The sequence below is a fragment of the Monodelphis domestica genome, chromosome 1, assembly GCF_027887165.1.
Source record: "Monodelphis domestica isolate mMonDom1 chromosome 1, mMonDom1.pri, whole genome shotgun sequence".
Classification (NCBI taxonomy): domain Eukaryota; kingdom Metazoa; phylum Chordata; class Mammalia; order Didelphimorphia; family Didelphidae; genus Monodelphis; species Monodelphis domestica.
Window position 1 is genome coordinate 59,604,218 of NC_077227.1, and position 25,906 is coordinate 59,630,123.

General features: G+C 42.3%; 1 protein-coding gene across 4 annotated transcripts in view; it reads right to left on the reverse strand.

The window, feature by feature from the left end:
• DLG5 (discs large MAGUK scaffold protein 5) overlaps positions 1-25,906 on the reverse strand; it is a 156,596-nt gene that overhangs the window by 73,902 nt on the left and 56,788 nt on the right. For 2 of the 4 annotated variants that reach the window (XM_056799657.1, XM_056799651.1), the window contains exons 2-4: positions 22,338-22,406; positions 4,010-4,178; positions 1,241-1,384 (exon numbers count right to left, since the gene is read on the reverse strand). In XM_056799657.1, the coding sequence (XP_056655635.1) occupies positions 1,241-1,384; positions 4,010-4,178; positions 22,338-22,406 (382 nt within the window). The remainder of the gene's footprint in view (positions 1-1,240; positions 1,385-4,009; positions 4,179-22,337; positions 22,407-25,906) is intronic. The other 2 variants (XM_056799663.1, XM_056799654.1) reach the window with 1 other exon arrangement.

Here is a 25,906-nt window from a genome sequence, read left to right on the forward strand (position 1 = left end):
GCCCTAGCAGTAATATGGTGCAATGGAAAGAGCTTGGAATATTTCAGCTACCTTCTTGGCACTTACTACTGTGTGATCCTGGGCAAGTCTCGGGCCTCAGTTTCCACATTTGACAAATGAATATTGCTGCTCAGTCTTCTTTCAGTCATGTCTGACTCCATGACCCCATCTGGGATGTTGTTGGCAAAGATACTGGAGTGGTTTTGCCATTTCCTTCTCCAGCTTATTTGACAGATGAGGAAAGAGGCAAACAGGGTGAAGTGACTTGCCCAGGGTCACACAGCTATTAGGTGTCCAAGGCCAGATTTGTACTCAGGAAGATGCGTCTTCTTGAATCCAGGTCCAGCATTCTATCCACTGCCCCATCTAGCCGCCCAATGATTGAATGAGTTGGCCTATAGAGTCCCTTCCAGTTTTAGAACTAGAGAGCCAATGAACTAATTCAGACTGAAGGGACCTCTCCAACTATGCTATCATTTAGCCATCAAATGCAAATGTGGGAGATAGGTAGATAATCTGTATCCCCATTTGACAGATGAGGAAGCTCCAGGAGCCATATTGAAATAACTCCAGATGAAGTCCAGGCGCCATATTGAAATAACTAATGGATAAGCCAGGCCTAAACCTCAAAGATAGTTAAGAAGGTGGAAAGGAACCAGAAGTACAAAAATATTTCCAGCAGCTATTTTCATGAGAGCAAAGGACTGGAAACTAAGGAAATGGTCCTAAGTTGGGGAATGGCTGGTATACGGCATATGAACATAATGGAGTATTGTTGAGCTTTAAGAAACCATGAATGGAATGTTTTCGACAAGACCTGGGAAAACTGGTATAAACCAATGCAGAATAAAGTGAGCTCAACCAGGAGAATAACTTATAAAAACAACGACACTGCAAAGAAAGAAGATGACTTGGAAAGGCTGAAGAACTCTGTTTAATGCAGAGATCCATCATGAATGTGGAAGACCAATAATGAAGGATGTCACCCACCTCCTAAGAAAGATGGAATATAATGGAGGCAAAATGAAGAAGGAGACCCAAACATGGGGGCACAGTCAACGTGGGAATTTGTTTTGCTTGACTAATTTGTCATAGAGGTTATGTTTTTATTTTTCTTTGTAGGGACTGAGAGGGAAGAAAAAAATAAATAAATGCTGATTCATTTTACAGTCATTTTTAAACCTCGAAAGATCTGGTTGTAAGGAGGTTCAGACTCGTGCCCTGATGGGACCACACTTACTGGTAAAAGTCAGCCTCTTTGGCGACCTCCTCACATCTCTTCAGGGTCTTAGTGTGCTGGTTCTGGAGGGACTGTAGATCCGACATGGCCCTCATGCACTGAATCTTGAGCCTCTCATAGTCAGGATTCAGCTTGTGGTAGGGCCTGCCAGAGAGGAACAAAGGAAACCAAATTAGCCCAACCAAGACAAAGCAATGAGCATCCAACCCACCTTGGGCCAACAGTGAGAAATGGGACTGACAATCTAGGTACAATCTTTTCCTGGAGTTCAGATCTTTTCTCAAACACTCTCTGTGCAACCCTGAGCAAGTCGCTTAATTTCTGTCTGCCTCAGTTTCCTCCTCAGCAAAATAGGGTTAGTAATAGCATCTACCTTGTGAAGTTGTTGTGAAGATCAAATGAAATTATATTGGTAAAACACTTTGGAAATTTAGCTACACTCCTGGAGAAAAAGTGCTTTAAATTACCCAAAAGGCATTCATTTTCCCTAATTAGTCATCCCTTCTTCTTCTACATGTATGGTGAGATGCAAAGAACAATAAACTTGGGAATTTGGGGATTGTGTCAAGGAAGATCCTCCCTGAGAAGCCTGACCAGTCCATCAAACATTCCTGAAATAACAGCTGCACCAGGTTTGCATCCCTCTTCTTATGGTACGTCAATAAAAGTCAAGGCTTTGGGCTTGTGAGGGTGAGAACCAAGAAGAAGGAGGAAGAAGTCAGGAACAGAGCAGGCAGATGAAGGGAAGGAGGAAGAGACTTGCAGGCTAGGGACCGGATTGTCTACCTTTTCCAATAAACTTTATAAAATATATATCTGAGTAGAAATAGTATTTCAATTCTTACAGGGATTCAAATTTGAATCTGAGCTCTTGGCTTTGGAGTCCCCTCTTGGCCTTAGTTTCCCCTCAATAAAATGAGATGGAGCTCAAAGTTCTCTGAGAACCCTTCTATTTCTAGATCCGTACCCCAAGAAAACTGCCAGGATCTCAAAGAGGCTAATAATCCTGTTCTCTCCCTCCTTGAATTCTACTTCTTATAAGGCAGGACTTGCAGGATCAGTTAGATCAAGGAGTCTTTTCTCTAGCCTATCCACCACCCAATTTCCAAGCCAACCTCAGCTACTAATGCTCTCCTTCTCAAAACTACTTTGTAGGGGGCAGCTAGGTGGCTCAGTGGAAAGAGAGCCAGGCCTGGAGATGGGGGTGTCGTAGGTTCCAAGGGGGCCTCGGACACTTCTGAGCCTAGCAAGTCACTTAACCCCAACTACCTAGCTTGTATCTCTCTTCTGCCTTAGACAGAGTTTTGATTCTCAGATTAAGGGTATAAAAAAAAAAAAGAGACTTTGTATTTATTTTGTATACAAGTTACCCAAATAATGCAATTTTAAGTTTTAAAAGATTACATAGGCTAATAAATAAACATTCATAGCTTAAAACTATAGGCACAAAGGTGATTAGGTCTTTAAGAACAAACTCTGGCAAAAACCACTACATACAAGAACCAGACTAGATAAAGCCACAAAGACAAAATTACCAGAAAGCAGGCAACAAGGTCATCTTTTTTTTTTTTTGGTCAAAGAAAATTCCAGTCCACTAAGGCCTGAAGTGGTTATATTTGATATCAGTAGAAAGGCCATAGACACACACAAAGATAAAATCTCAGAACATTTGCATGATCCTGGGATCATTATTTGCCTAATTCAGGTTTGCTCAAGTCAATATAAAAAGGAATCTACATTCTCCAAGCTTGTGCCTTACCAAGTATACCCACAGGATTTTTAAAAGCCCAAGGCATCTGCTAGGGGGACAATCAGAAGTCATATTGGCTACAATTAAAACAAAATTGGTCAAATCCACTAGAGAACAGTCAGTAGTTAATGAAACTCTCCCCTCTAAGGTTCGCTTCTTTTTTTCTTTAAACCCCTACCTTCTGTCCCAGTCTCAAGAGTGGCAAGGACTAGGAAATCAGGGTTAAATGACTTGCTCAGCTAGGAAGTGTCTCAGACCAGATTTGAGCCCAGGTCCTCCTGATTCTACCCTGGCACTCAATCCACTGAGCCACCTATCTGCCCCTTAAATTCTTCTTTGTATCTAGGAATGTAGCTCTTTCCCTGCTAGCTTCTTCTTTACAATGTAAGCTCCTTGAGGGCAGAGGGCACCTAGCAATAAGACTGGCACATAAACAATGAATAAATGCTTGCTGGAATGGAATAAATCCATTATCTTGTAGATGCTGTGTTCAAGACTTACCTCTAATTTAAGATATCAAAGCCTAAATGCTATCTAAGCAGCCAGTTCAATGTAAGCTATCTATTTGGCACCGTAAAAATTAGGTTTCTAGAGAGGAGGGAGGGTTTGGTGCTTATCTTTCTGAATCCAGCACCTAGCATTGTATCCCAGCATTTAATAGATTCTTGATGGAGGAACTGAATGAAATCAGAACAGCAAAAGATGCCTGATGAATGAATGAATGAATGAATGAATGAATGAATGAATGAATGAATGAATGAATGAATGAATGAATGAATGAATGGATGAATGGATGGATGGATGGATGGATGGATGGATGGATGGATGGACGGACGGACGGACGGACGGATGGATGGATGGATGGATAAATGAATGGATGGATGGATGGATGGATGGATGGATAGATGGATGGATGGATGGATGAATGAATGAATGGATGGATGGATGGATGGATGGATGGATGGATGGATGGATGGATGGAAGGAAGTCAGAACAGAGAAGCAGGCAGAACATCTGACCTGCAGTCGTCAAAAGTTGAACCAGGAGATGACAAGGCCAGACGCTTCCTCAACTCATCCCTCTCTCGGGTGATCAGCCTCAGTTGAACCAAAAGGCTCTCCACTTTCTCATTGGCCTGCCTGCTGTCTGAGCTGGGGGGTGGAGGAGAGGACGCCTTTCCAGTCGTGCCTGGTGAGAAAGCAGATGATCGTTAGAATCTGTGACATTAATGGAGCGCGTGAATGCAGCCAGGAGTCTTACGTGCATGACCTGGACTAAGAAGCTTTCTAAGATCCCTTGAGACAAGGTACTATGGCTATTGACTATCCCAGTTTTCAGGAAGAACCAGAGTCAGAGATGAGTGGATTTGCTCAGAGGCCCAGTCTCAGAAGGGGTTTGAACTCATCTTCTTGTCTCCAAATCCAGGTTTCAATTCCCTGTGGGATGCTGTTCTACAGTCCACTGTCCTTCCTTCCCATCGAATCCCATCATGGTTTGGGCACCGACGCTGGCTCGCCTTCCTCAAAGGCCAGGATATTCAGATTCCCAGAGATGGAAATGGCCTTGAAAGCCATCCAGACTAACCTGTGTGACTAAAGAGCTGCCCTTCCATAGCACTGTGGACAAGCATTTTATATGCGTGCAGGACCTGGCCCAACACTTACAAATTATCCTGTGTCTATCTCATGTGTCCATGGTGGGTGTCATATTCCACATGATAAATACCCCAATTTATCATCTATACACACATACAGATGTAACTACATAACAAAACCACGTGAGAACTTTTAACATGACTACAGAGAGAGCATATCCCTACACAACCCACTCGCTGTTGTTTTCATGTCATCTCCCCACTAGACTTGAGCTCCTTGAAAAGGGGACTTTCATCTTTGAGTGGTCCAGAGTGGGTGCTTAATAAATGCTTATGGACTAGCTTAACCCTGGCTCTCCTGACAGCCAGTCCCACCATCCAAGAGAACATTTTGAATTGAAAGGACTGATAGTCTTGGCCACCACCTAGCCCAACCACCCAACTCAAACTCAATAAACCCAAAACAAGATTCATTTTCTTTCCCATCCCTCTTGGAAACTTTCCTTTGTCTTTCGAGGGGAGGATCCTCTTTTTAGTCACACCCAGGCTGGTTATCAGCCTTGGGATTGTCTTCTTATTCACTCTTATTTCCAAATCAGTTGCCAAATCTCATCAGTCCAGCCTCCACAACAAGGTTCTCTTCTACTCTCTATTGCCCTGGATCATTGTTTTCTCCTGGGTCTCCCTCCCTCAAATTTATCTTATCTAAATTCATCCTCCACTTCTAAGGTGATATTCCCAGAAGCAGGCCTCTGACCACATCTCTCTCTTTCTCCACGAACCATTTCAGTGGTTCCCAATAACTCTGGGATCAAATACAAACTCTTTTGTTTGACAGTTAAACTGGTTACAGCCTCCCCTTTCAAGAACTACCTTCCAGCTGTTCTGTTTCTTAAGGCCTTTTCTTGAGTTTTCTATCTCCAACTATGACTGAAAGCTTCCTAAGGTGAAGGACAATATAGCTCATACTGCTTTATGCAGTTATAAATCAACATGCATTTATGTGCAAGGCACTCTTTTAAGCTTCAAGCCTCAAACAGATCAGGAAAAGCTTCTAGTGGGGCTCAGTCAAAGGTGAGATGGGGATGCCTTCCATCCATGAGGAACAGGAGATGGTGTTATGTCCTGTCTTGCCCAAGAACATAAAGTGCCAAGAAGCCCACTTTCTAACTCAAGTAGTCTCATATGGATGGATAGATGCTTAATTAATATCTAGTAACATGGCACCCTCATATGAACAAAAGATGGGGCTACCATGCCTGGAGTTGGGAAGACCTGGGTTCAAATTTGGCATCAGCTCTATGACTCTACAAGTCAGTTAACCTCAACTGCCTACCTCTTTCTGCTCTTCTGTCTTAGAAATAATAACAAGACAGAAAGTAAGGGTTATTTTTAAAAAAGAAGATGGGGCAGATCATCTGTAGTTCATAGTGAAAATCTCATACCCCTCCATTAGAAGAAATTTACCCATTTGGCAGCATTATCAAGCAGAGGGGGGGACCAGGGCAAGTAACTCAAAGATCACATTCTGTCTGAAATCATCCCAAGCCATATTTGTGCATTTTAAACCTTGTAAGACATTTTCCAGCCCCATGAAATGGGATGATATTATTATTATTCCCATTTTAAGGATAAAGAAACTGAAGCCCCGAGAGTGGTCAAGTTTCATGACTCCACAAAATACAGGAGAAGAGTCAAACCCAGGTCTCCTGAATCCAAACTATTCCCCCTTCCCCATGAAATCTTATAAGAGCTGGAAAAAATCTTGTCCACCACTGAAGCCCAAACCCCTCCTCTTACAGATGAAGAAACGACAACCCTAAGAGAAGAGTAATTAATTTTCTAAAGGTTGTGAGGCAAGTTCATTACCTTTTGGCTCTTCTACCAATTCAATCTGTCTCAGCATGCTCTGGCTCAAAGCTCCAGTTCTCTTCCCCTAAATCACCCAACCTCTTTTCCAGTAACTCTTCTACCCTTCTCAGACAAACTAGATTCTGCCAGAAGCTCAAGTGGCTGCCAAAGCCCCACAGGAGCTCACCCTCCTCAGGTTTCCCTCCCAACTCAGGAGCCACAGGGTACTTATGAAGGGCTAGGATGCTGCCAGGACCTACCTTTGCCCAGGCTGCCAAATGCAGTCTCATCCTTGCCCCTCAAACCCCTTCTTCCTCCTTAAGAGCAAAGGAAACATGGTCCAGGAGCAGGTGCCAACCATGTGAAGAGAGGGGAAAGAGGAGAACGTCTTTGGTCCTAATCCACACGCCATACTCAGCTTTCCTCATACTGCTCCTTTTGTTCCTATCCTGATAAAAAGTGATCACAGCTACCAATCTCTCATGCCAGTCCTTATCTTCCCCTAATCGCCATGCCTCAATGATGCCTTGGTTCCTCAGGGTCAAGAGCAACAAAGGGCATCTTTTCACTTCTGGAAGACAAACAGTAGGTTCCTTACCAAAAACAGATTGGAGCCATGGATATAATCCAAGCCTATCATTTTGAGCATGAGAAGACCAAAGACCAGAAAGCCAGAGAATCCCAACAAAGAGCACAAAGCTGTCAGAAAAAGATGTGCCTAAAAAACTGGCTTATGGGGGACATCTGTTTGACCTCCCCACCATCAAGGCCTCTAACAAGGGGTCTCTAACAAGGAAGAGCTAACTAGTCCCCAAATCATCCATCAGAGAAGCTACCTAGGATGGCCAGTGGGAGTGAAGAGGGATAGGCAGCGCCATTGTTCCATTCATCCTCCCTGGGACTTCCCAAAACAAAATATCCTTCCCTGGCCTCTCCACGTGACCATTCTCTTCCTCGACCTATCTTTCTAGCCTCAAAGCACATTATTCTCCCCCTCCCTCTCTCAGCAATCCAGCCAAACTAGATTTCTCATGTCTTCAAACATGACATTCCACCGCCCACCTCCTGGTCTCTGCCCAGGCTGTCCCACAAGGCTCTCTCCTCTTTCTTTAAGATCTACCCATCCTCCATTTAAGGAGGGAGCCCAGGACAGCCATCTCTCATCATTTCCTACCTGGAAGTACCCCTGTAGGCATAAAAGGGGGCCTCTGGAATCTCATCATCCTATAAGTTCACACCAACTCTGAAACTGGAACTTCTCAATACCCAAACTGGGAGAAGAGGGAAGAAGGTGGGCAGGAGAGGGCTCCTCCCAGATGCTCTTTTATAGGGAGGGGGCCCAGGGCAATCAATTTATCATTTCCCACCAGCTCCACTCCTCCAGATTTTTATCATGCAAAAATTCTCCCCTCCTCACTGATCCTACTTCCTGGTCAACTCCCTTTTTTTCTGGGTTCTTCTCCCATTAGATGGTAAGTTCATGGAGGGCAGGGACTAAATTTGTCACTCTTCCTATCCTCAGTACTGTGTATAGCATCAGGCACACAGTAGTAGGCATTTGCCACAAGCAGAGGGCTCTGTTTACGGTTTGGAGAGAAGTCAGGAACCTTGGAGTAAAAAAAGGAGGGCATAACCCAAAATGGGAACACATCTGGCAACCTTGGGCAAATTGCTTAATAAAAGCTTATCTCTCCGCAGTGTTTAAGGTTTTCAAGCCTCTTCCTTATCTCCTTTGGCCTTCAACACAACCAAGTGAAATGGGTTTCAGAACTACAGATGAGCAAACTAAGTCACCAGCCTATAGTCTCAAAGCTACAAATTATCAGCAGTAAAATTTGAACCCAAGTCTTTTGGACTCCAAATCTGACCACTGTGCTGTGTACAGTCACTGCTGACTTCTCTGGGTAAGTTTCCCCAGCTGACATAATAGATCCTGTCTGACCTATCTTACTGGTTTGTCTTGAGGATCAAATGAGATATAAAACCATTGAAAGAGAGAAAATGATAAGGAAATTTAAGGTATTTTTTGGTAATATTTCACTTTTCCTTAGAAAATGAAATCAGAGGGGCAAAGAATTACAGCTAGAAGGAGGGCTTTCAGGTTATCTAGACCAACACATCATTTTACAGATAAAGGAAACTCCTTTATAAACTCCTATAAAGGAGGCTCCAGGAGGTTTAAATGACTTGCCCAGTACTACACAGATTAGAAGAAACAGAGCCAAGATTTAAAACTTCTGACTTACCATTCTTTTCCAGCCACCACAGAGGGAAAAATTTTTCCAGATTACAGAAATCTAGCCATTAAAGTTAACATAAACATCTTTTTTTTATTCTCTAAATACTTTAATTTTAATGGAAATCTTTCTAAATATTTTTTAGTTTTTCTAAAATATAACACCAAGTCGTCCACCTTAGTCTCATTTCATTGGCTAACTGTGGTGTCAAGGTGACCAGTAGAGTACATTGGGGTCTATCTGTTGGGACTTGGAACCTGATTGGTCCACCCACCCCCCAGCCCCTAACATCTGCTAGTTGTGGAACCTTGGACTAGTACCATCACCTGAGATTCAATTTCCTCGGGGGCTGAATTAGATGGCCTATAAGGTCCTCTCCAACTCAAAATCTATGATGCTATGATCCATTGATACCCTCAAAGTATTAGGTAAAATCTAGATAGGCCTCCAGAAAGGTGGGTTGGCCCCCTGCCCTGGTATCCCACTTATAAGAGAGTCCCACAGAATGAGCTGCTTTGACGATGAGATCACAGACCACCTCTGGCAAGTTTTTCACCAAAATGGGAGGGTTTGGGAGACAATAGATCTAGCCACCAATTCTACATATCTGTCACCTGAAGACAAGCCAAGATGGATTCACAGTGGTTCATCTCCTGGAAGATTCTGAAGGGATGAATTATTTGGCCAGAGCAATTCTCAAAGATGAAGTCAAAGGTAGGTTATGATGGTCAATGGAGGAGGGAAAATCTATCCCACTGAAAATTATAATTCTTCAAAGTTTTGAAGGATGCTACCTGATACAGGTGACAGCTACCCTGGGCATCATTTAACTTTTTCTACTAACAAAAATTCAGCAGTTATAGACATAAATTAGACTGGGCTATGATTAATACAGTGGTGCCTTCCAGGTTAACTAAAGTTCACACCTAACTGCCTGCCAAAATTGCTGTCTGGATCTTCAGAGTTTATTTAAAACACATAAAACCCTGTGTTCCTAAAAGAATTAGCTATGCTTTTGTAGATTTTTTTTTTTTTAAAAACCCTTACCTTCCATCTTGGAGTCAATACTGTATATTGGCTTCAAGGCAGAAGAGCGGTAAGGAATAGGCAATGGGGGTCAAGTGACTTGCCCAGGGTCACACAGCTGGGAAGTGTCTGAGGCCAGATTTGAACCTAGGACCTCCCATCCCTAGACCTGGCTCTCAATCCACTGAGCCACCCAGCTGCCCCCTTTTCTAGATTTAAGCATGGGAAAGGAAATAGTTGTTGTGTTTGTGGATTTTTATTGTCTTTTTGCAATCTTCCCCTTTATGATCAAATTTTCCTTTACCATCATGTGGTCTCTTTATAACCTTCCCTTATAATTGTCCTTTTTTTAAAAAAAAAAACCCTTACCTCTGTCTTAGAATCAATCAATCCAAAGCAGAAGAGTGGGGAGGGCTAGGCAATTGGGATTAAATGACTTGCCCAGAGTCACATAGTTAGGAAGTGTCTCAAGCCATATTTGAACCCAGGTTCTCCCATCTCCAGGTTTGGCACTTTATCCACTAAGCCATCTAGCTGCCCCTTTAGATAAGTCTTACTATTATCTAGCAACAAAAGAGGATTGTCAAGGAAAACTAGATAATCTAGCTTGTTAAAATGAAGAAAAAAAAAACTTTAACCCCATTTTTGAATCAGTAGATTCTGACCTCATGTTCTCCCTCTCTCTACCAAAGCTCTTACTGGTCAGTAGAGCATAAGCACCTTAAGGGAAGGGCCTGCTTTAGTTTCTTTCTTTGGTTCTCTTTACATAAAATACCAACTTGCACACAAACACTTAATAAATACTTCCTGAAAATAGATCTTGATCAATGACACATGTAAAAACCCAGGGGAATTTTGTGTCAGTTACGGGAGTAGAAGGGGGGTTAGGAGGGGAAGAATATGAATCTTGTAACCATGGAAAAATATTCTTTTTATTGATTGATTGATTGATTGATTGATTTTAATTTTGTTTGGTCAATTTCAAACATTATTCCTTGGTTACAAAAAGCATATTCTATTACTCCCTCCCCTCTCCCAACCCTTCCCGTTGCTGACACGTAATTCCATTGGGTATTACATGTGTCCTTGATCAGAATCTATTTCCATGCTGTTTGCCCTAGAATGTTCCTTTAGTGTCTATATTCTCAATCATATCCCCCTCGACCCATGTAATCAAGCAGTTGTTTCTCTTCTGTGTTTCTACTCATGGAAAAATAGTCTAAATTAATTAATTAAATAGTCATCCTCAGTTACTGAGAGACTACTACTATACTATATAATATATAAACAAACAAATAAATACTTCCTGAATGGAACCAAATTAACAAATCATAATGGAATAATTGTGGTATTGCTGTATTATCATCATTAGTGACACCAAAGTGATTTGCTTAATTTAGAGTAATAGCCAATACCATTTGGCTGGTTAAGTTTAGTAACATTTCCAACAGTCTGCAGTGACAACTCAAGGTAGAAGTAACTAGACTGGAGAGCTTTCCTGATGAGGAAAATATACATTCTTAGAGATATTATTAGTAATAATAATTAGAAATATTAATAATGGGGGATAGGCAGGTGGCTCAATGGATAGAGAGCCAAGCCTGGAGGTAAGAGGGAGGACCTGGGTTCAAATTTGACCTCAGACATGTCCTAGCTGTGTGACTCTGGACAAGTCACTTATCCCTAATTGCCCAATCCTTACAGCTCTTCTGCCTTGGAACTGACTTAGTCTGGATTCCAAGAGAAAATGTAAGGGCTTAAAAAATATAATTAATAATGATAGCAGACATATATAATATTTTGACATTTACAAAGTATTTTACATCTACTATCTCATTCAATTCTCTCAACTCTGGGAGGAAATATTGTCATTATCTCCATTTTTTTTTCATGGTTCATGCACAGTCCTTAGTTTATTAGTTTTTAAAACTTATGAATTTGTCATCTGATATACAAGACAAGTTGATTTTCATTTTGAATTTTAAAAGTGCTCTTTAAAAATGAAATGACACATTATCTCCATTTTAGATAAGGAAACTGAGTCTCCTACATAGACCCAAAAGGCATTAAATGGTAATGTCCAAGCATTATAGCACAGCCATTAGATAACTGTCAACTTCCAAGTTAGGAAGAGTGAGATTTGTGTCTGACAAATACCAACTCTGACCTCCAAATCACTTAACCTCCTCAGACTCTTTTAAGCTGTAGCAATTTCCTCCCTGGAAGTTCTTCAGACCAATAAAACCACAACTAAAATTAGAAAACATTACAAACTGGTTGGTGATAAGAGGCAGATAAGTTCACGTATTTTTTTAAAAAATCATTTTTTGGTTATGAATGCTGTCTTCCCAGCTTCCTTTTCTGCTGCTTTCCTTCCTGGAATGAGCTCCACCGAGGAAGAAAAAGGAACACCTTATCCCCATCACCTGTTGAAAATGACAAGTCAGTATCAGGTGGGCGTGGCTGCAGGTTGTCACCCTGGAAACCAGTTCTCCTCCTTTCCATCCCTGGGGGATAGCTCCTTGGCTGTGGAAGAATAATACAACTAGTGGTACTCCTCTAGGTGGGAACAGGTAAGAGACAAAGGACGGAGGAGCAATGTGACCCAGAGCATCAGCAGCCAAAGAAAGGCCATGCCTAGTTTCCTTTCTAAATCCACATCTCAAAAGAGGGAAATACTTGTAAAAGTACTTATAATGGTGCTTGGGGGGGAAAATGGTGATTGGCACAGAGTAGTTGCTATATCAATGCACAATCCCTTCTCTTCCAACCCCCCCCCCCCCCACCGCTCTCAGTCTGTCCTGAGAAACTTCCTCAGTGAGAATCTTTTTTTTTTCTTTTAAACCCTTACCTTCCTTCTTAGAATCAATACTAAGTATTAATTCCAAGGCAGAAGAATGCTAAGGGCTAGGCATTAAGGGTGATGTGATTTGCCCAGGATCACACAGTTAATAAGTATCTGAGGCCAGATTTGAACCCAAGACCTCCCATCTTTAAGCCATCCAATTGCCCAATGAGAATGTCTTAACAACTGAATACAACATTTAAAAGAATATGTAGGCCTGGGGCTAATGATGATCGCAAGCCTGGAGAAAATAACTTTCCAGGGTATATTTGTTATGGAGTCATTTTCAGTCATGCCTGACTCTTCATGAACCCATTTGGGGTTCTCTTGGCAAAGATACTGGAGCAGGGGGCAGCTGGGTAGCTCAGTGGATTGAGAGTCAGGCCTAGAGATGGGAGGTGCTGGGTTCAACCTAGCTCTGTGACCCTGGGCAAGACCACTCTTCTGCCTTGGAACCAATACGCAGTATTAATTCTTATTTTTTTATTATTTTATTATTAGATATTATTAATATCTATGCCAAGCAGCCCAGGGCTGAAGTCACGGATTTTACAATAGATAGATGGTAGGGGCTTAAAACAGAAGAAGCCCAGGAAAACGTCCAGGGCCATGTCCCCAGATGGAAGTGATCTGAGAATCCCAGCTAACCTCAAGTGAATTGATCTCGGTTCTCTGACCAAAACTTCTGAATGAGGACAGGAAAAGAATAGCAATTACCTAAACTGCAATAGGGAACAAAGTCGGATGGAGCCAGGAAATGTTAACATGAAGCACACGTACTACCTGTGCAACGTGGGACAAGGAGTAAGGACAGAAAGGATAGCAAATCAAAATGAATGCCCATCCCAGCCATCCTAGAAAGAAATTTTGCTAATACTACTACTACTAGGTCTATACTTTAGAGATGAAAGATAAAAAGGACCCAAATATCAAAAATATTTAAAGAAGTATTTTTGTTATCCCAAAGAAGTGCAAACTAAGGAGGTGGCCATCAGTTAGAAAATCATTGAATAAATTACAGCATTTGAATGTTAGGTAATATACAACAGGAAATGACGAAAAGGGACGGTTTTCAGAGAAACCTTGAAAAGATGTGTATGAATTGATGCAGAATACACTGAGAAAATCCATCCTTGGTTTTTCTCTCATTCTCTCTACATATCCAATTCATTGACAGACCTTATCTTTCTCCCTTCACAACAGCTTTCATCTATGTCCTCTTTTCTCTTCTCCTACAAATAAGATCCTCCTAGTTCAAGCCCTCATCATCTCTTGCCTGGACTACTGCAATATTTACTAATTGGTGAACCTCCTTCTGCTCTGTCTCTCCACTCCAATCCAGACTTCATTCAGCTTTCAATGTAATTTTTCTAAAGCACAGATCTCACTAGGACACCCCCCAAAAAGAGGTCCAGTGACTCCCTAATACCTCCAGGATTAAATAAAAATCCTCTACTTGGCATTTAAGGTTCTTCCTAATCTGTCCCCTCTAGGCTTCTCACATCTTAATCCCTTCAGGTACTCTACCTTCCATTTAGACGACTTTACACTGGACATGCTCTGCCTCTTTCCCTGCATTCCTTCAAGAGTCTGCTCATATCCCACCTTCTGGAAGAAGTGTTTCCCAGTCCCCCTTCCCCTAAGCCACTAATTCCTTCTCCCTTTTATACTATTTTTATCTACTCTGCATATATCTTATGTGTTCCAAACTATTTCCTTGTTGTTCCTATTAGTAAGCTCCTTGAGGGCATGAAAGAATTTTTGCCTTTCTGATGTTCCTGACACTTAATCAATTACCTACTAGATGCTCGTTGCCTGGCAGAGGAAGGATGCTACCCATTTTGTGACAGAGAGGTGATGGGGGGCTCAAAGCTACAAAACAAGACATTGTCTCAGACATGGCCAATGTGGAAAATGCTACCAGGAATGTTTCTCCCATTCCTTCACACCCACCCCTTTCCAGGAATCAGAAATAAACAGAAAGGAATGATTTTTAATATCTTGAAAGTTGGGAATGACCACAGTGCCAATAGTCAACAAATTACACTTATCAACCAATCAGGAAGTCTTTATTATGTGTCAGTCCCTGTGTTAAGCACTAAGGACACAAAGAAAAAGCAGAAACAATTCATGCCTACAGAGTGGGGAAACAACACAAATTAAATCAGAACTAAACACAGAACAGACGTTATTAGCACTATAAAGGAAATATGAAATGTAGGATAGAAACAGCCTTTTTTTTTTTTAAGTCAGAGGACCTGGCTTCAAAATTTGAATAACTAAGCTAACATGGTTACTTCTTACCTAGGTGGCTTTAGGCAAGTCCCCTAATTTCTTAGGGCCACCATTTTTTCATATGTAAAACAAAGGGACTAGACCACATAATTTCTATATTCCTTTCCAACTCTAAAGCCTTTAGCTCTATTTAGGAATTTCACTTTTCCAGAGGCAACAAGTATAGCAATATGCTTCAGAACAGCACTTCAAGCCAGGTCTTCCTTGCTCCAAGGCTACCATATTCTCATGACACCATGATATCTCTCTAGGCACTGAAGACATAAAGATACAAAAGGACACAGTTCCTGTCCTCAAGGGGAAATGGGAAAAAATAAAGGATAGAGACATGTCACAAACAAGAATGACACAATACCTATAAAGGGCAGCACTTATAGTATTGGATCTGAAGTCAGGAAGACTCATCTCCCTGACTTCAAATCAAGCCTTAGACACTCACTGTTTGTGGGACCCTGAGCAAGCCACTTAACTCTTGTTTGCTTCAACTTTCTCATCTGTAAAATAAGCTGGAGAAGGAAATAGCAAAACCATTGCAATATCTCTCCCTCCCAACCCCCCCCCAAAAAAAATTCAAATGAGGTCACAAAGAATAGGAGGAAAATACTGAACAACAACAACAATCAACATCAACAATATCTGTAAGTTAATGTGCTCATAAAATGTGATTCTGGCAAGGGAAAGATCCAGGCTGACCCAAAAGGAAATATGAGAGGCAACACAGAGACAGAGAAAGAAAGACAGAAAGAAACAGAAAGGCTTCATGGAAGAGATAATGCCTGATCCAGGCATCAAGAAGTAAAAAGGAACTTTCAGCAAGTCAAAGAACTGTAAAGGGAGTCAGGGAAAGCCTCTGAGGATACACAGAAGCAGAAGATAAAATTAGAAACCACTAGTAGCATAGTTAGGAGGGAAATGCAGAGGGCATGAAGGCATGTAGACTCAAAGGAGATAGCAGAAATAGAGTGCATTGATGAGAAGTGACTTAAATGCCAAGGTAAGGAACTTGTTTATATTCTATCTTCTGGGCAACAGGAAGCTAAGGAAGGATCTGAATAAAAGCAATGACAAAATACAGAAGCAAATGAAAGTAGACCCTGCAATAATCTAAGTGAGGAGTTAGTTAGGTAACCTACTAAACCACATCAGTTTATTTGTCTAACCAAAGCCTCACTAGATCCAAGAATTTACTCAATTCTCTTAATCCACTTTCACTTATTCTACAAAAAGGTATGGAATTTTAATTGCCAAAACCAATCTCTCTATCTCTCTCTCTCTCTCTCTCTCTCTCTCTCTCTCTCTCTCTCTCTCTCTCTCTCTCTGTCTCTCTCTCCACCTCCTCCCCTCCCTCTCTCTCCTTCCCTTCCTCTTCCTCTTCCTCTTCCTCTGTCTCTCTCTCTGTCTCTCTCTGTCTCTCTGTCTCTCTGTCTCTCTCTCTCTGTCTCTCTCTCTCTCTCTCTCTCTCTCTCTCTCTCTCCTCCCCTCCCTCTCTCTCCTTCCCTTCCTCTTCCTCTGTCTCTGTGTGTGTGTCTCTCTCTCCCCTTCCCTTCCTCTGTCTTTCTCTCTCTGTCTCTCTCTCTCTCTCCCCTTCCCTTCCTCTGTCTCTGTCTCTCCCCCCCCTCCCCTCCCTCTCTCTCCTTCCCTTCCTCTGTCTGTCTGTCTCTCGCTCTGACTCTCTCTCTCTCTCCTCCCCTCCCTCTCTCTCCTTCCCTTCCTCTTCCTCTGTCTCTCTCTCTGTCTCTCTCTCTCTCTCTCTGTCTCTCTCTCTCTCTCTCTCTCTCTGTCTTTCTCTCTCTCTCTCTCTCTCTGTCTCTGTCTCTCTCTCTGTCTCTCTCTCTCTCTCTCTCTCTCTCTCTCTCTCTCTCTGTCTCTCTCTCCACCTCCTCCCCTCCCTCTCTCTCCTTCCCTTCCTCTTCCTCTTCCTCTTCCTCTGTCTCTCTCTCTGTCTCTCTCTGTCTCTCTGTCTCTCTGTCTCTCTCTCTCTCTCTCTCTCTCTCTCTCTCTCTCTCTCTCTCTCTCTCTCTCTCTCTCTCCTCCCCTCCCTCTCTCTCCTTCCCTTCCTCTTCCTCTGTCTCTGTGTGTGTGTCTCTCTCTCCCCTTCCCTTCCTCTGTCTTTCTCTCTCTGTCTCTCTCTCTCTCTCCCCTTCCCTTCCTCTGTCTCTGTCTCTGTCTCTGTCTCTCCCCCCCCTCCCCTCCCTCTCTCTCCTTCCCTTCCTCTGTCTGTCTGTCTCTCGCTCTGACTCTCTCTCTCTCTCCTCCCCTCCCTCTCTCTCCTTCCCTTCCTCTTCCTCTGTCTCTCTCTCTGTCTCTCTCTCTCTCTCTCTCTCTCTCTCTGTCTTTCTCTCTCTCTCTCTCTCTCTCTCTCTCTCTCTCTCTCTCTCCCTCCTTCCCTTCCTCTGTCTCTCTCTCTCTGTCTCTCTCTCTCCCCTCAATTAAAAGAATCCCTTTCAGTTGAGAACTAAAGAGCCTGCTGTATGAAACAATATGAAAAACTATTTCTGAAAAACCTGAGAAGACTTTTATCAACTGATACAAAGTAAGGTCCGCAGGACCAAGAGAACAATTTATAAAAATAGCGACAACAAAACTGTAAAAAAACAAACCACTTTGAAAGAGTTAAGAAGTCTGAGCGACACAATGACTGATCATGAACCATGCTATTACTCATCTTGTTCTCAGGACAAGATATATATTTTTGGATGTCGTCATTACAAGAATATGTTTTGTCCAACTATGCATTTATTACAGAGGTTGTTTTTCTTGTTTTCTTTTCCCCAATGGGAAGAAAATGAGAGAGAAAATATTTTCATGATTGAATAAAATAAAATTGTTAAAAGATATAAGGAGGAGGCAGCTTAGTAGCTAAGTGGACAGAGTGAGGCTAAAGATGAAGGTCCTAGATTCAGATCTTTTCTCAGACATTTCTTAGCTATGTAGCCCTAGACAAGTCATTTGACCCAACTGCCTAGTCCTTACCATTCTGTGGTCTCAGAACTGATACTTAATATCAATAATAAGAGAATTAAAAATTAAATTTTTAATTAAAATTAAATTTAAAAAAATTTTAAAATTAAAAAAATATATAGTTTTTTTGTTTTTTTTTAAGACATTAAGAGCCAAATTCTGCCTTGCCCTAATCATGCCTATATTTCATTAAGGCAATATTCAGCCAACTTGAACTAGAAGGGGTTCCCTAAATTCTTTTGACTGGTCCTTATTTATACAAGCTGTCCCCCATGCCTGAAAGGCACTGCACTCTGTCTTCTCCTCTCCGACTCAGAATTCTTTTCTTCTCCTAAGGTTTAACTCAGGTACCATGGCTGCCAGGAGGCCTTCCCAAATCCCAGGGGTTTTCAATAATCTTTCCGTCCCAATTTTCTTTGTACTCTTACATATTTATAACCATGTCACATCCCCTCTAGTAGACTATAAGCTTCTTGAGGGTAGGGACTATTTGTCTTTTATCCTCTGAAACCAACATGGTCATCTTGCACAGAGGAAGACCTTCAAAAATTATTTTCTTCTTTTATTCCGTGTTAAAAATGACGGCTCGGGGGCAGCTGGGTAGCTCAGTGGATTGAGGACCAGCCCTAGAGACAGGAGGTCCTAGGTTCAAATCTGACCTCAGCCACTTCCTGGCTGTGTGACCCTGGGCAAGTCACTTGACCCCCATTGCCTAGCCCTTACCATTCTTCTGCCTTGGAGCCAATACACAGTATTGACTCCAAGACAGACGGTATGGATTAAAAAAAATGATGGCTCTATGGGAGGAGTACAAGGGAAGGTAATACAGGGAAATCCAAATGATGAAAAAAACAAAAAATAGTCTTTAAAAAGTTTTAATTTAATTGTAAAAAATAAGAAAAAAATTATCCAATTGAATTCAGTGTCAAGGTATTGATTGATGCTCAATAGAAACTAGTAAAGGATACAGTTTGGCTGTTCAGTTCTGGGGAAGATTTGTAAGAAAGAAGGAAATTGAATGAGTGTACATGGGCACATACACTCAATATTCTTGTTGCTTTAAACAATCACACTGGAATGTCCTATTATTGGTGAGCTGCATTAAGTAATCATCCCTTCCCCAAAGGCATAAAAATAACTACTCATAAAATAAAAAACAAATAAAAGGGAGGCTTAATGAGAGAAAGAGAGACAGCAAGGAAAGAGAGAGATTGTGGTGGTGGAGAAAGAAGGACGGTGGGAGAGAGGAAGGACGGAGAGAAAGAGAGGGAGAAAGGTGGGAGGGAGAGAAAGGGAGAGAGAGGGAAGGAGGGAAAGGGACAAGAGGAGAGGGGGAGAGAGGGGGAAGGAGAGAGAGACAGACAGAGGCAGAGAGAGACAGAGAGAGAAAGAAAGGGAGGGAGATAGGGAGAAGGAGAGAGATAGGGAAGAAGAGGAAGAGGTACTAGAGGGAGAAGGAGGGAGAAGGAAGGAGAGAGACAAGACAGATAGAGGCAGAGAGAGACAGAGAAAGAAAGGGAGGGAGAGAAATAGAGAGGAGGAGAGAAATAGGTAAGAAGTGGAAAAGGTGCCAGAGGGAGAGGGAGGGAGACAGACAGACAGATAGAGGCAGAGGGACAAACAGAGAGAAAAAGAAAGGGAGGGAGAGAGACAAAGAGGAGAGAGATAGGGAGGAAGGGAGAGAGACAGATAAACAGACAGACAGAGGCAGAGAGAAAGAAAGGGAGGGGAAAAGACAAAGAGAAGGAGAGAGATAGGGAGGAAGAGAGAGAGAGGAGAGAGAGGGAGGGGAGGGGGAGAGAAGAGAGAGAGAGAGAGAGAGAGAGAGAGAGAGAGAGAGAGAGAGAGAGAGAGAGAGAGAGAGAGAGAGAGAGAGAGAGAGAGGGAGAGAGAGGGAGAGAGAGAGGGAGAGAGAAAGAGGGAGAGAGAGAGAAAGAGAGGGGGAGAGAGAGAGGGAGAGAGAAAGAGGGGGAGAGAGAGAGAGAGAGAGAGAGAGAGAGAGAAGGAGGAAAGGGGGGGGGGAGAGAGAGAGACAGAGAGAGAGACAGAGAGAGAGAGAGAGACAGAGAGAGAGAGAGAGAGAGAGAGAGAGAGAGAGAGAGAGAGAGAGAGAGAGAGAGCTCACACTCTCTAAAAGCCTTTCAGCATCAAAATCTGGTCAAAATCTGGTCACGTAGCAGAGAAAACTCACGCTGCTTCTAGAATCAAAAGTGAGGCCTGCTTCCCATCTGCCTGTGACAGCAGAAAGAGAGCCTGAGGGATGAGTCTTGGCTCTCCCTCATGCTCCTGACGTAAGTGGAAAGTCGCTGACAGACTGAAATGGAAGGGGCATTAGCAAGGTCCCCCACTCCAAAAAGCCATCACCAGCTGAGACCTGACCCTCTAAAACTACTGATTATTTTCTTTTGGCTTAAACATCACCCTCTGCCCTTTAAAAGTCCAAATGTTCTTGGTAGGGAAAAGTATTAAGTCCCTAGCCCTTTAGTGAGAATGAGCTCACTTTTCTCTGTCCCTTGGAGGAGGGACCAGGGTAACATTCGGAGCCCTGGGCCCTGCTGGGAAGCAGCAAACAGGAATAAAGAGCCATCATTGAATCCTCACAGAATCCCTCTTTGTTCAAGGTTCCGTTCAAGTACCACCTTCTCCATGAAGCTTTTCCGGATTTCCCCACCCACCACTAGTGTCCTCCCTCACAACTATCTTCTAATTAGCTGCCTTGTGTTTTTTTGTATTTATTCTCATTTGAGTTTGTTCTGTACATACTATTGCCTCCATATATTTATTTTGCATATACTTATTGTCATTCTGTACATATTTATCTCCTTCCCACTCATTCCCAGTCCCTACACCACTACCCCAACAACAAAAAAAAGAAAGAAAGAAAAACAAGATTCAAACCCAGATCCCTTGAAACCAAATCCAGCATTCTTTCTATCAACCATACTGTAACGGTCCACGTTCAGGTCCTCGCCCTGATCTACTCTGCCAGCCTAAAAAGTCAACTCCTTAACCTCTGGGGTCTCTTCCAGCTCAGAACCTATGGCCTTACGTTCAGTGTTCCATTCATAATTTTGCCAGGGACTGACCCTATCCCTTCATCCCTTCAATTCCTATACAAATAATTCCAAGGAGAACAATGAATATAGACAGTCTACAACACGCAGCCCCTCGTTCTAGAGAGGTCCAAGGAACGGTATAGGAAAAAAGATTTCCTTTATTCAGAGGGCTTCAAAGAAGCTCCCATAGGAACTGTCCATCACTGTTTCTATGGTGAGTATATTAAAAAAAAAATGGAAAGATGGTTGGCCTCACCTCCTACGACATCTGAAATCAATATCCCCAAAACACAAACATTTCAGCCTGGAATGGTGTGTTCCTGAGCGCTGCCTGGCAAGCCAGTTCCATGATCAAGTCAAGATTTTAGAAAGGGGGTCCTTAGCAGGGAAAAAAAATAATTTTGTACAAGCTGTACAAACCCTTAGTTTCCTCATCTATAAATGAACTCCTTTCCCATTTAAATGTCTCATTCTATTCCTGGTTCCTGGATTTGAGAGGTAAGGGCCTAAAGACTGATTTCATTTCTTACAGTTGCTGGAGATGTTGAGCCTAAAAAAGAAGATTCAAAAGATGATAAATGTCCACACGAATTTTTAAGACTGCGTCTCCCTATTTCACGCACTCGTGGCTCCCTTTCCACTCTAATGGACACGGGAGTGTTGACCAGATCCATCTCCAAACTGGGCTGACTCACATGTACACTTTTTCAGCTTGGCTCACCGCAGCTCAATACCCCAGAGCCCAAGAGATCTTTCAGCCTCAGGCTCCCCCAATAGCAGGCATTAGAGACAAACAGTACCACATTAGGATCTTCAAGACGTTAATGGACTGTCCATTAAAAACAGAGAGAGCTTTACTCCAGAGGGAAGAATGAGAAGCCACAGAAAGTTGCAAAGAAACAAATTTGATCTTGCTTTTAAGAAAGAACTCCCTAATAATGAGAGCGTTACAAAAATGGAATGGGCTGCTTCTGGAGATAGTGAATTTCTTTCTCCCTGGAGATGTTCAAGTAAAAGAATAATGCCTGGTGATGCTGTAAGAGGGATTGCTTTTCAGATAGGAGTTGGACTAGACAGCCACTTGAGTCACTTGCAACTCTGAAATTCTATGAATCTATGAAAAGGACTTTGGCTTGTGCTGACAGGCTTCCAGAGAAGAATTACAGGCTCTACAAGGCACTGGTATGGAAAAACATCCATTGTCCCCAACAATTGCCTCTCGTGTTGACATTACAGCCTGGTTTTCTTCTCCTCATTTAAGAGGATCACTTCACTGCTTATTAGAGAAAACTTGGCTGAATGAGAATGCAGTGGGAGAATCTGAAACGTTTCAGATCAACTGGGAAACATCAGCCCCTCCAGCTCTGAAAGCCCACCAGGCACCTTTACCTACAGGTAGACTGGCAGAGGGCCACACACCTATGGACTCTGGCTCCCCTGGCACTTCCTGAAAGGCTGACACGTTGGCAGAGTGGTACTCACCCACACTGCTGAGGGAACTGCTGCTCTCTGAATCCGAGGGCATGATGGACAAGACACTGTAAGTGGATCCTGGGAATGAAAGGGGAGACAAATTATTAGAACCCTAATTTGTCCCTCCTCCTGCTGGCTTTTTGCCTCCCTCAGCAGTTGACCAGAATATAGCCAATCAGATCAGACAGTCGCTGTTTCTACCTGCTGACCACCGACATACTCTTTAACCCCTTGCCATCTGGCTTCCACTCCCGCTATTCCTCTAGAACCATTCTTCTCTCCGACATCACCAATCAAATCTCCTAATCATCATCGCCAAACCCAGAACTCTTTTCTCAATCTTCAGCCTCCTGGAGCCTTTAATATTGAATAATCCTCTCCTTCTGGAGACACTCTTCTGCCCCATCAGACAAAGAATTAACCTGATTACTTCCTACCTGTCTGTCTGCTCCCACTTGCCTCTTTTTTCCTGTCTAAGATTCTAGCACAGTTCCTCTTATCACCCCACATTTTCTCCTTTGGCAACCTCCTCCAGTCTGAAAACTTCAAGGATCAGCTCTAAGTCATTCGGCTTCTTCTTTCCACCAGAGCACTAAAATGTAGTCCTCTCTTGAGACACCTCTGCCTGGTGGTATACTGTCTGCCTCAGTTTCCTCATCTGCAAACAGGATTAATAACAGCCTGATCTCATAGGGTTGTTGTGAAAATCAAATGAGATAATATTTTAAAAGCACTTAGCACAGTGTCTGGAACATAGACATTGAATAAGTGCTTGTTTCCTTCCTACAATGAGGGTATTGCCCCAGATGATCTCCAGTATCAAACACTATAAATCCATGTTTAAAACCAAGCTTACCTCCACCTCCCAAAGAAATCAATCTCCTTCTTCTAAAAATGTAAGAACCACACATACCCTGTCTCACTTCAGAAACTCCAGCTCAGCATTGTGGGTTTTTCATTCATTTCTCTACCCTTTAACCCACACTTGTAATTTACTCAAACACTAATCTGTATGAAAGGGGTTCTCCCATTGGGATATTTTCTTCAATATACCTGCCATTCCTGTGAAACAGTTCAGAACATGAAAGTTCAAATAATTCCACAATCACTTTTTTCTAAATCTGTTTTCAAAAGGTGCTTTTTTTTTTAACTTTTACCTTCTGTTCTAGTATCAATTCTAAGACAGAAGAGTGGCAATTAAGGTTAAGTGACTTGCCCACGGTCACACAGCTGGATATATATAGCACTTTTAAAATAAGAAGTCAAAACACTATGACAATAGCAGGAAGCACTCTCAAACAGCACAGTAACTGGCATTCAAGTTGGCAAAGGATATGATAATCATGACCTCTCTCAAACCTCACTACAAGGATGTAAGCTACCAATGTATTAGCAACATTTTATAAATGTCAGAAGACTGTCCAAGATCAGACAATCAGGATAGCCAGCATATGCTAGAAGTGGGATTTGAACTCAAGACTTTCTGACTTCAAAAAGATGCCAGCCTACAAGTTGGATGGCAGGGACAGAGAAGTGCAGGCTTTGCAGGCTTGTTTTCCAAAGTCTCTTCACTAGAAAAAATGGAAATAAAATAAACATGACACAAAAACATCCCCTCTAAAGAAAAACATTTTGCGAGCCCAATTGGAATGGACAATAGGAATGTGGCTGTCAACTTCACTTTTCAAATAATTTGTTACCTTCCTCATTATTTCCATGCATAAAGCACCCTTCCTTCAGTAAACCACCTTTCTTTCAAGTTATCCAAAATTCCCTTCTTGTTCCCCTTCACCACACACTCTACAGCTCAATAAACTTGATAAATAAATAGCCCTCTTTCAAATCAGTGTGAGACATTTATTAGATGTATGACCCTGGGCAAGTCACTTAACCCTCATTGCCTAGCCCTTACTTCTCTTCTGCCTTGGAACCCAATACACAGTATTGATTCTAGGATCGAAGACAAGGGTTTTTTTTAATAAATAAATACCCCTTTTTTATCTCCCACTTCCCTTTACTCCCTCACACTGAGATGTCCAATTCAATTCACAACCTAAGAATTCATCCTACTACCCAGGGCCATGGAGCAGTGTGACCATTCCTTCTCCATCTAAATTTCTGCGAGCCAACCAAAGCCAATCCTCCGAAAGGGGTCCCATTAACTGAAGGGAGGGAGGAGGAGAGAGAATGATGAAAATTGGAAAGGGCCCAGTCAAGAGAACAACAGCCCCGGGAAGACACACGAGTGCTCTATCGGTCATGCTTTCTCTCTATGGCTAATCTTTTCTTAGAAGCCCTGTGGTCAGGCTGTCGGGAAGAGAAAGAGTCATTCCTTCTCCTAAGTCACAGGACATTCCAAAAAAGTTTATAGCAAAGGGGGGAAGGAGAGAGGGAGGAGATGGGTCTCAAGATGACTTGTCTTTTCTCATTCTCAGGTGTTTCCCAATCCATTACCAAGACCACGAGGAACTCCACATGAACAAGTTAACATGGAAAGTAAGCTGCTATTGTGGGAGGACAGGCACATGGATTTATTGGTAATGGAGCTGTGATCTAACCATTCCAGAAAGCAATTTGGAATCATCCCCTAAAACTCAATCAGCTCTATGACCCAGCAATACCAGGACTGGACACACAGCCCAGAGAGGTCAAAGACAAAGAGCATGATCTCACATGGGCAAAAATATTCATGGTGGTACTTTTTGTTATACAAAGCTAGAAATAATGTAGATGGTCATCCATTCTATGTATAAATCCTAAAGTTTTACAGAATTAAGACTATAGATTTTAAGCTGGGAGGGATTTTCCCTTCCAAGAGAGACTACAGATTTGAAATTTTCTTGCAAAAAAATTGCAAAGCAATAATAATATTGATACAGCCTTATTAAGTAAAGTATTTCCCCTAACATTTTTCTCAAATGATCCTTCCAATATGCTAGATCTTACTCTCCTTACCTTACAGATGAAGGAACTAAGGCAAGGAGAGATTAAGTGACTCCCCTGGGGTCACCCAACAAGAATCCAGCTAGTTCTGCATCCCCCAACAGCAGTATTTTTTTCCACCAGAGCACACTGACTCCTCTTCCCTTCTCACTCTAAACTCCTCCACCAGAATGGAAGCACAGATATGGAGGGCATGCCTGCAAGAAGCTTAGAGTCCAAGTAAGGAAAAGTCAAAATAACCTTCATGAAACAGAAAAAGAACAAATGAATATGATACCCCCCAGGCTTGAACTAATTCAAAGAATTTCTCAAAAACCAGTATGGTTTAAGGCTTTAAATCACAGCACATCAAACTCCAAAGAAACCCCAGCATTTTAGTTCCACACTCTTATTTTGCAAATGAAGAAACTGAGATCTAAAAATCAAGGATGGGGCTGTACTTGATCCCCAAGGTCCTCCCTTCCATCTCTGAACTGATATCTAAATTAGGCATTTAAGAATTAAATAATGATGATTTGAATAATCAGAGCAATGTCAGATTTAAACAGAATCCAGCTCATAAGGTGTGCTATTCCCACTGTGGAAAATCGAATCTTCATCTATCTAGAGTGAGTTCTTAGCCTAGGTTCCAAGAA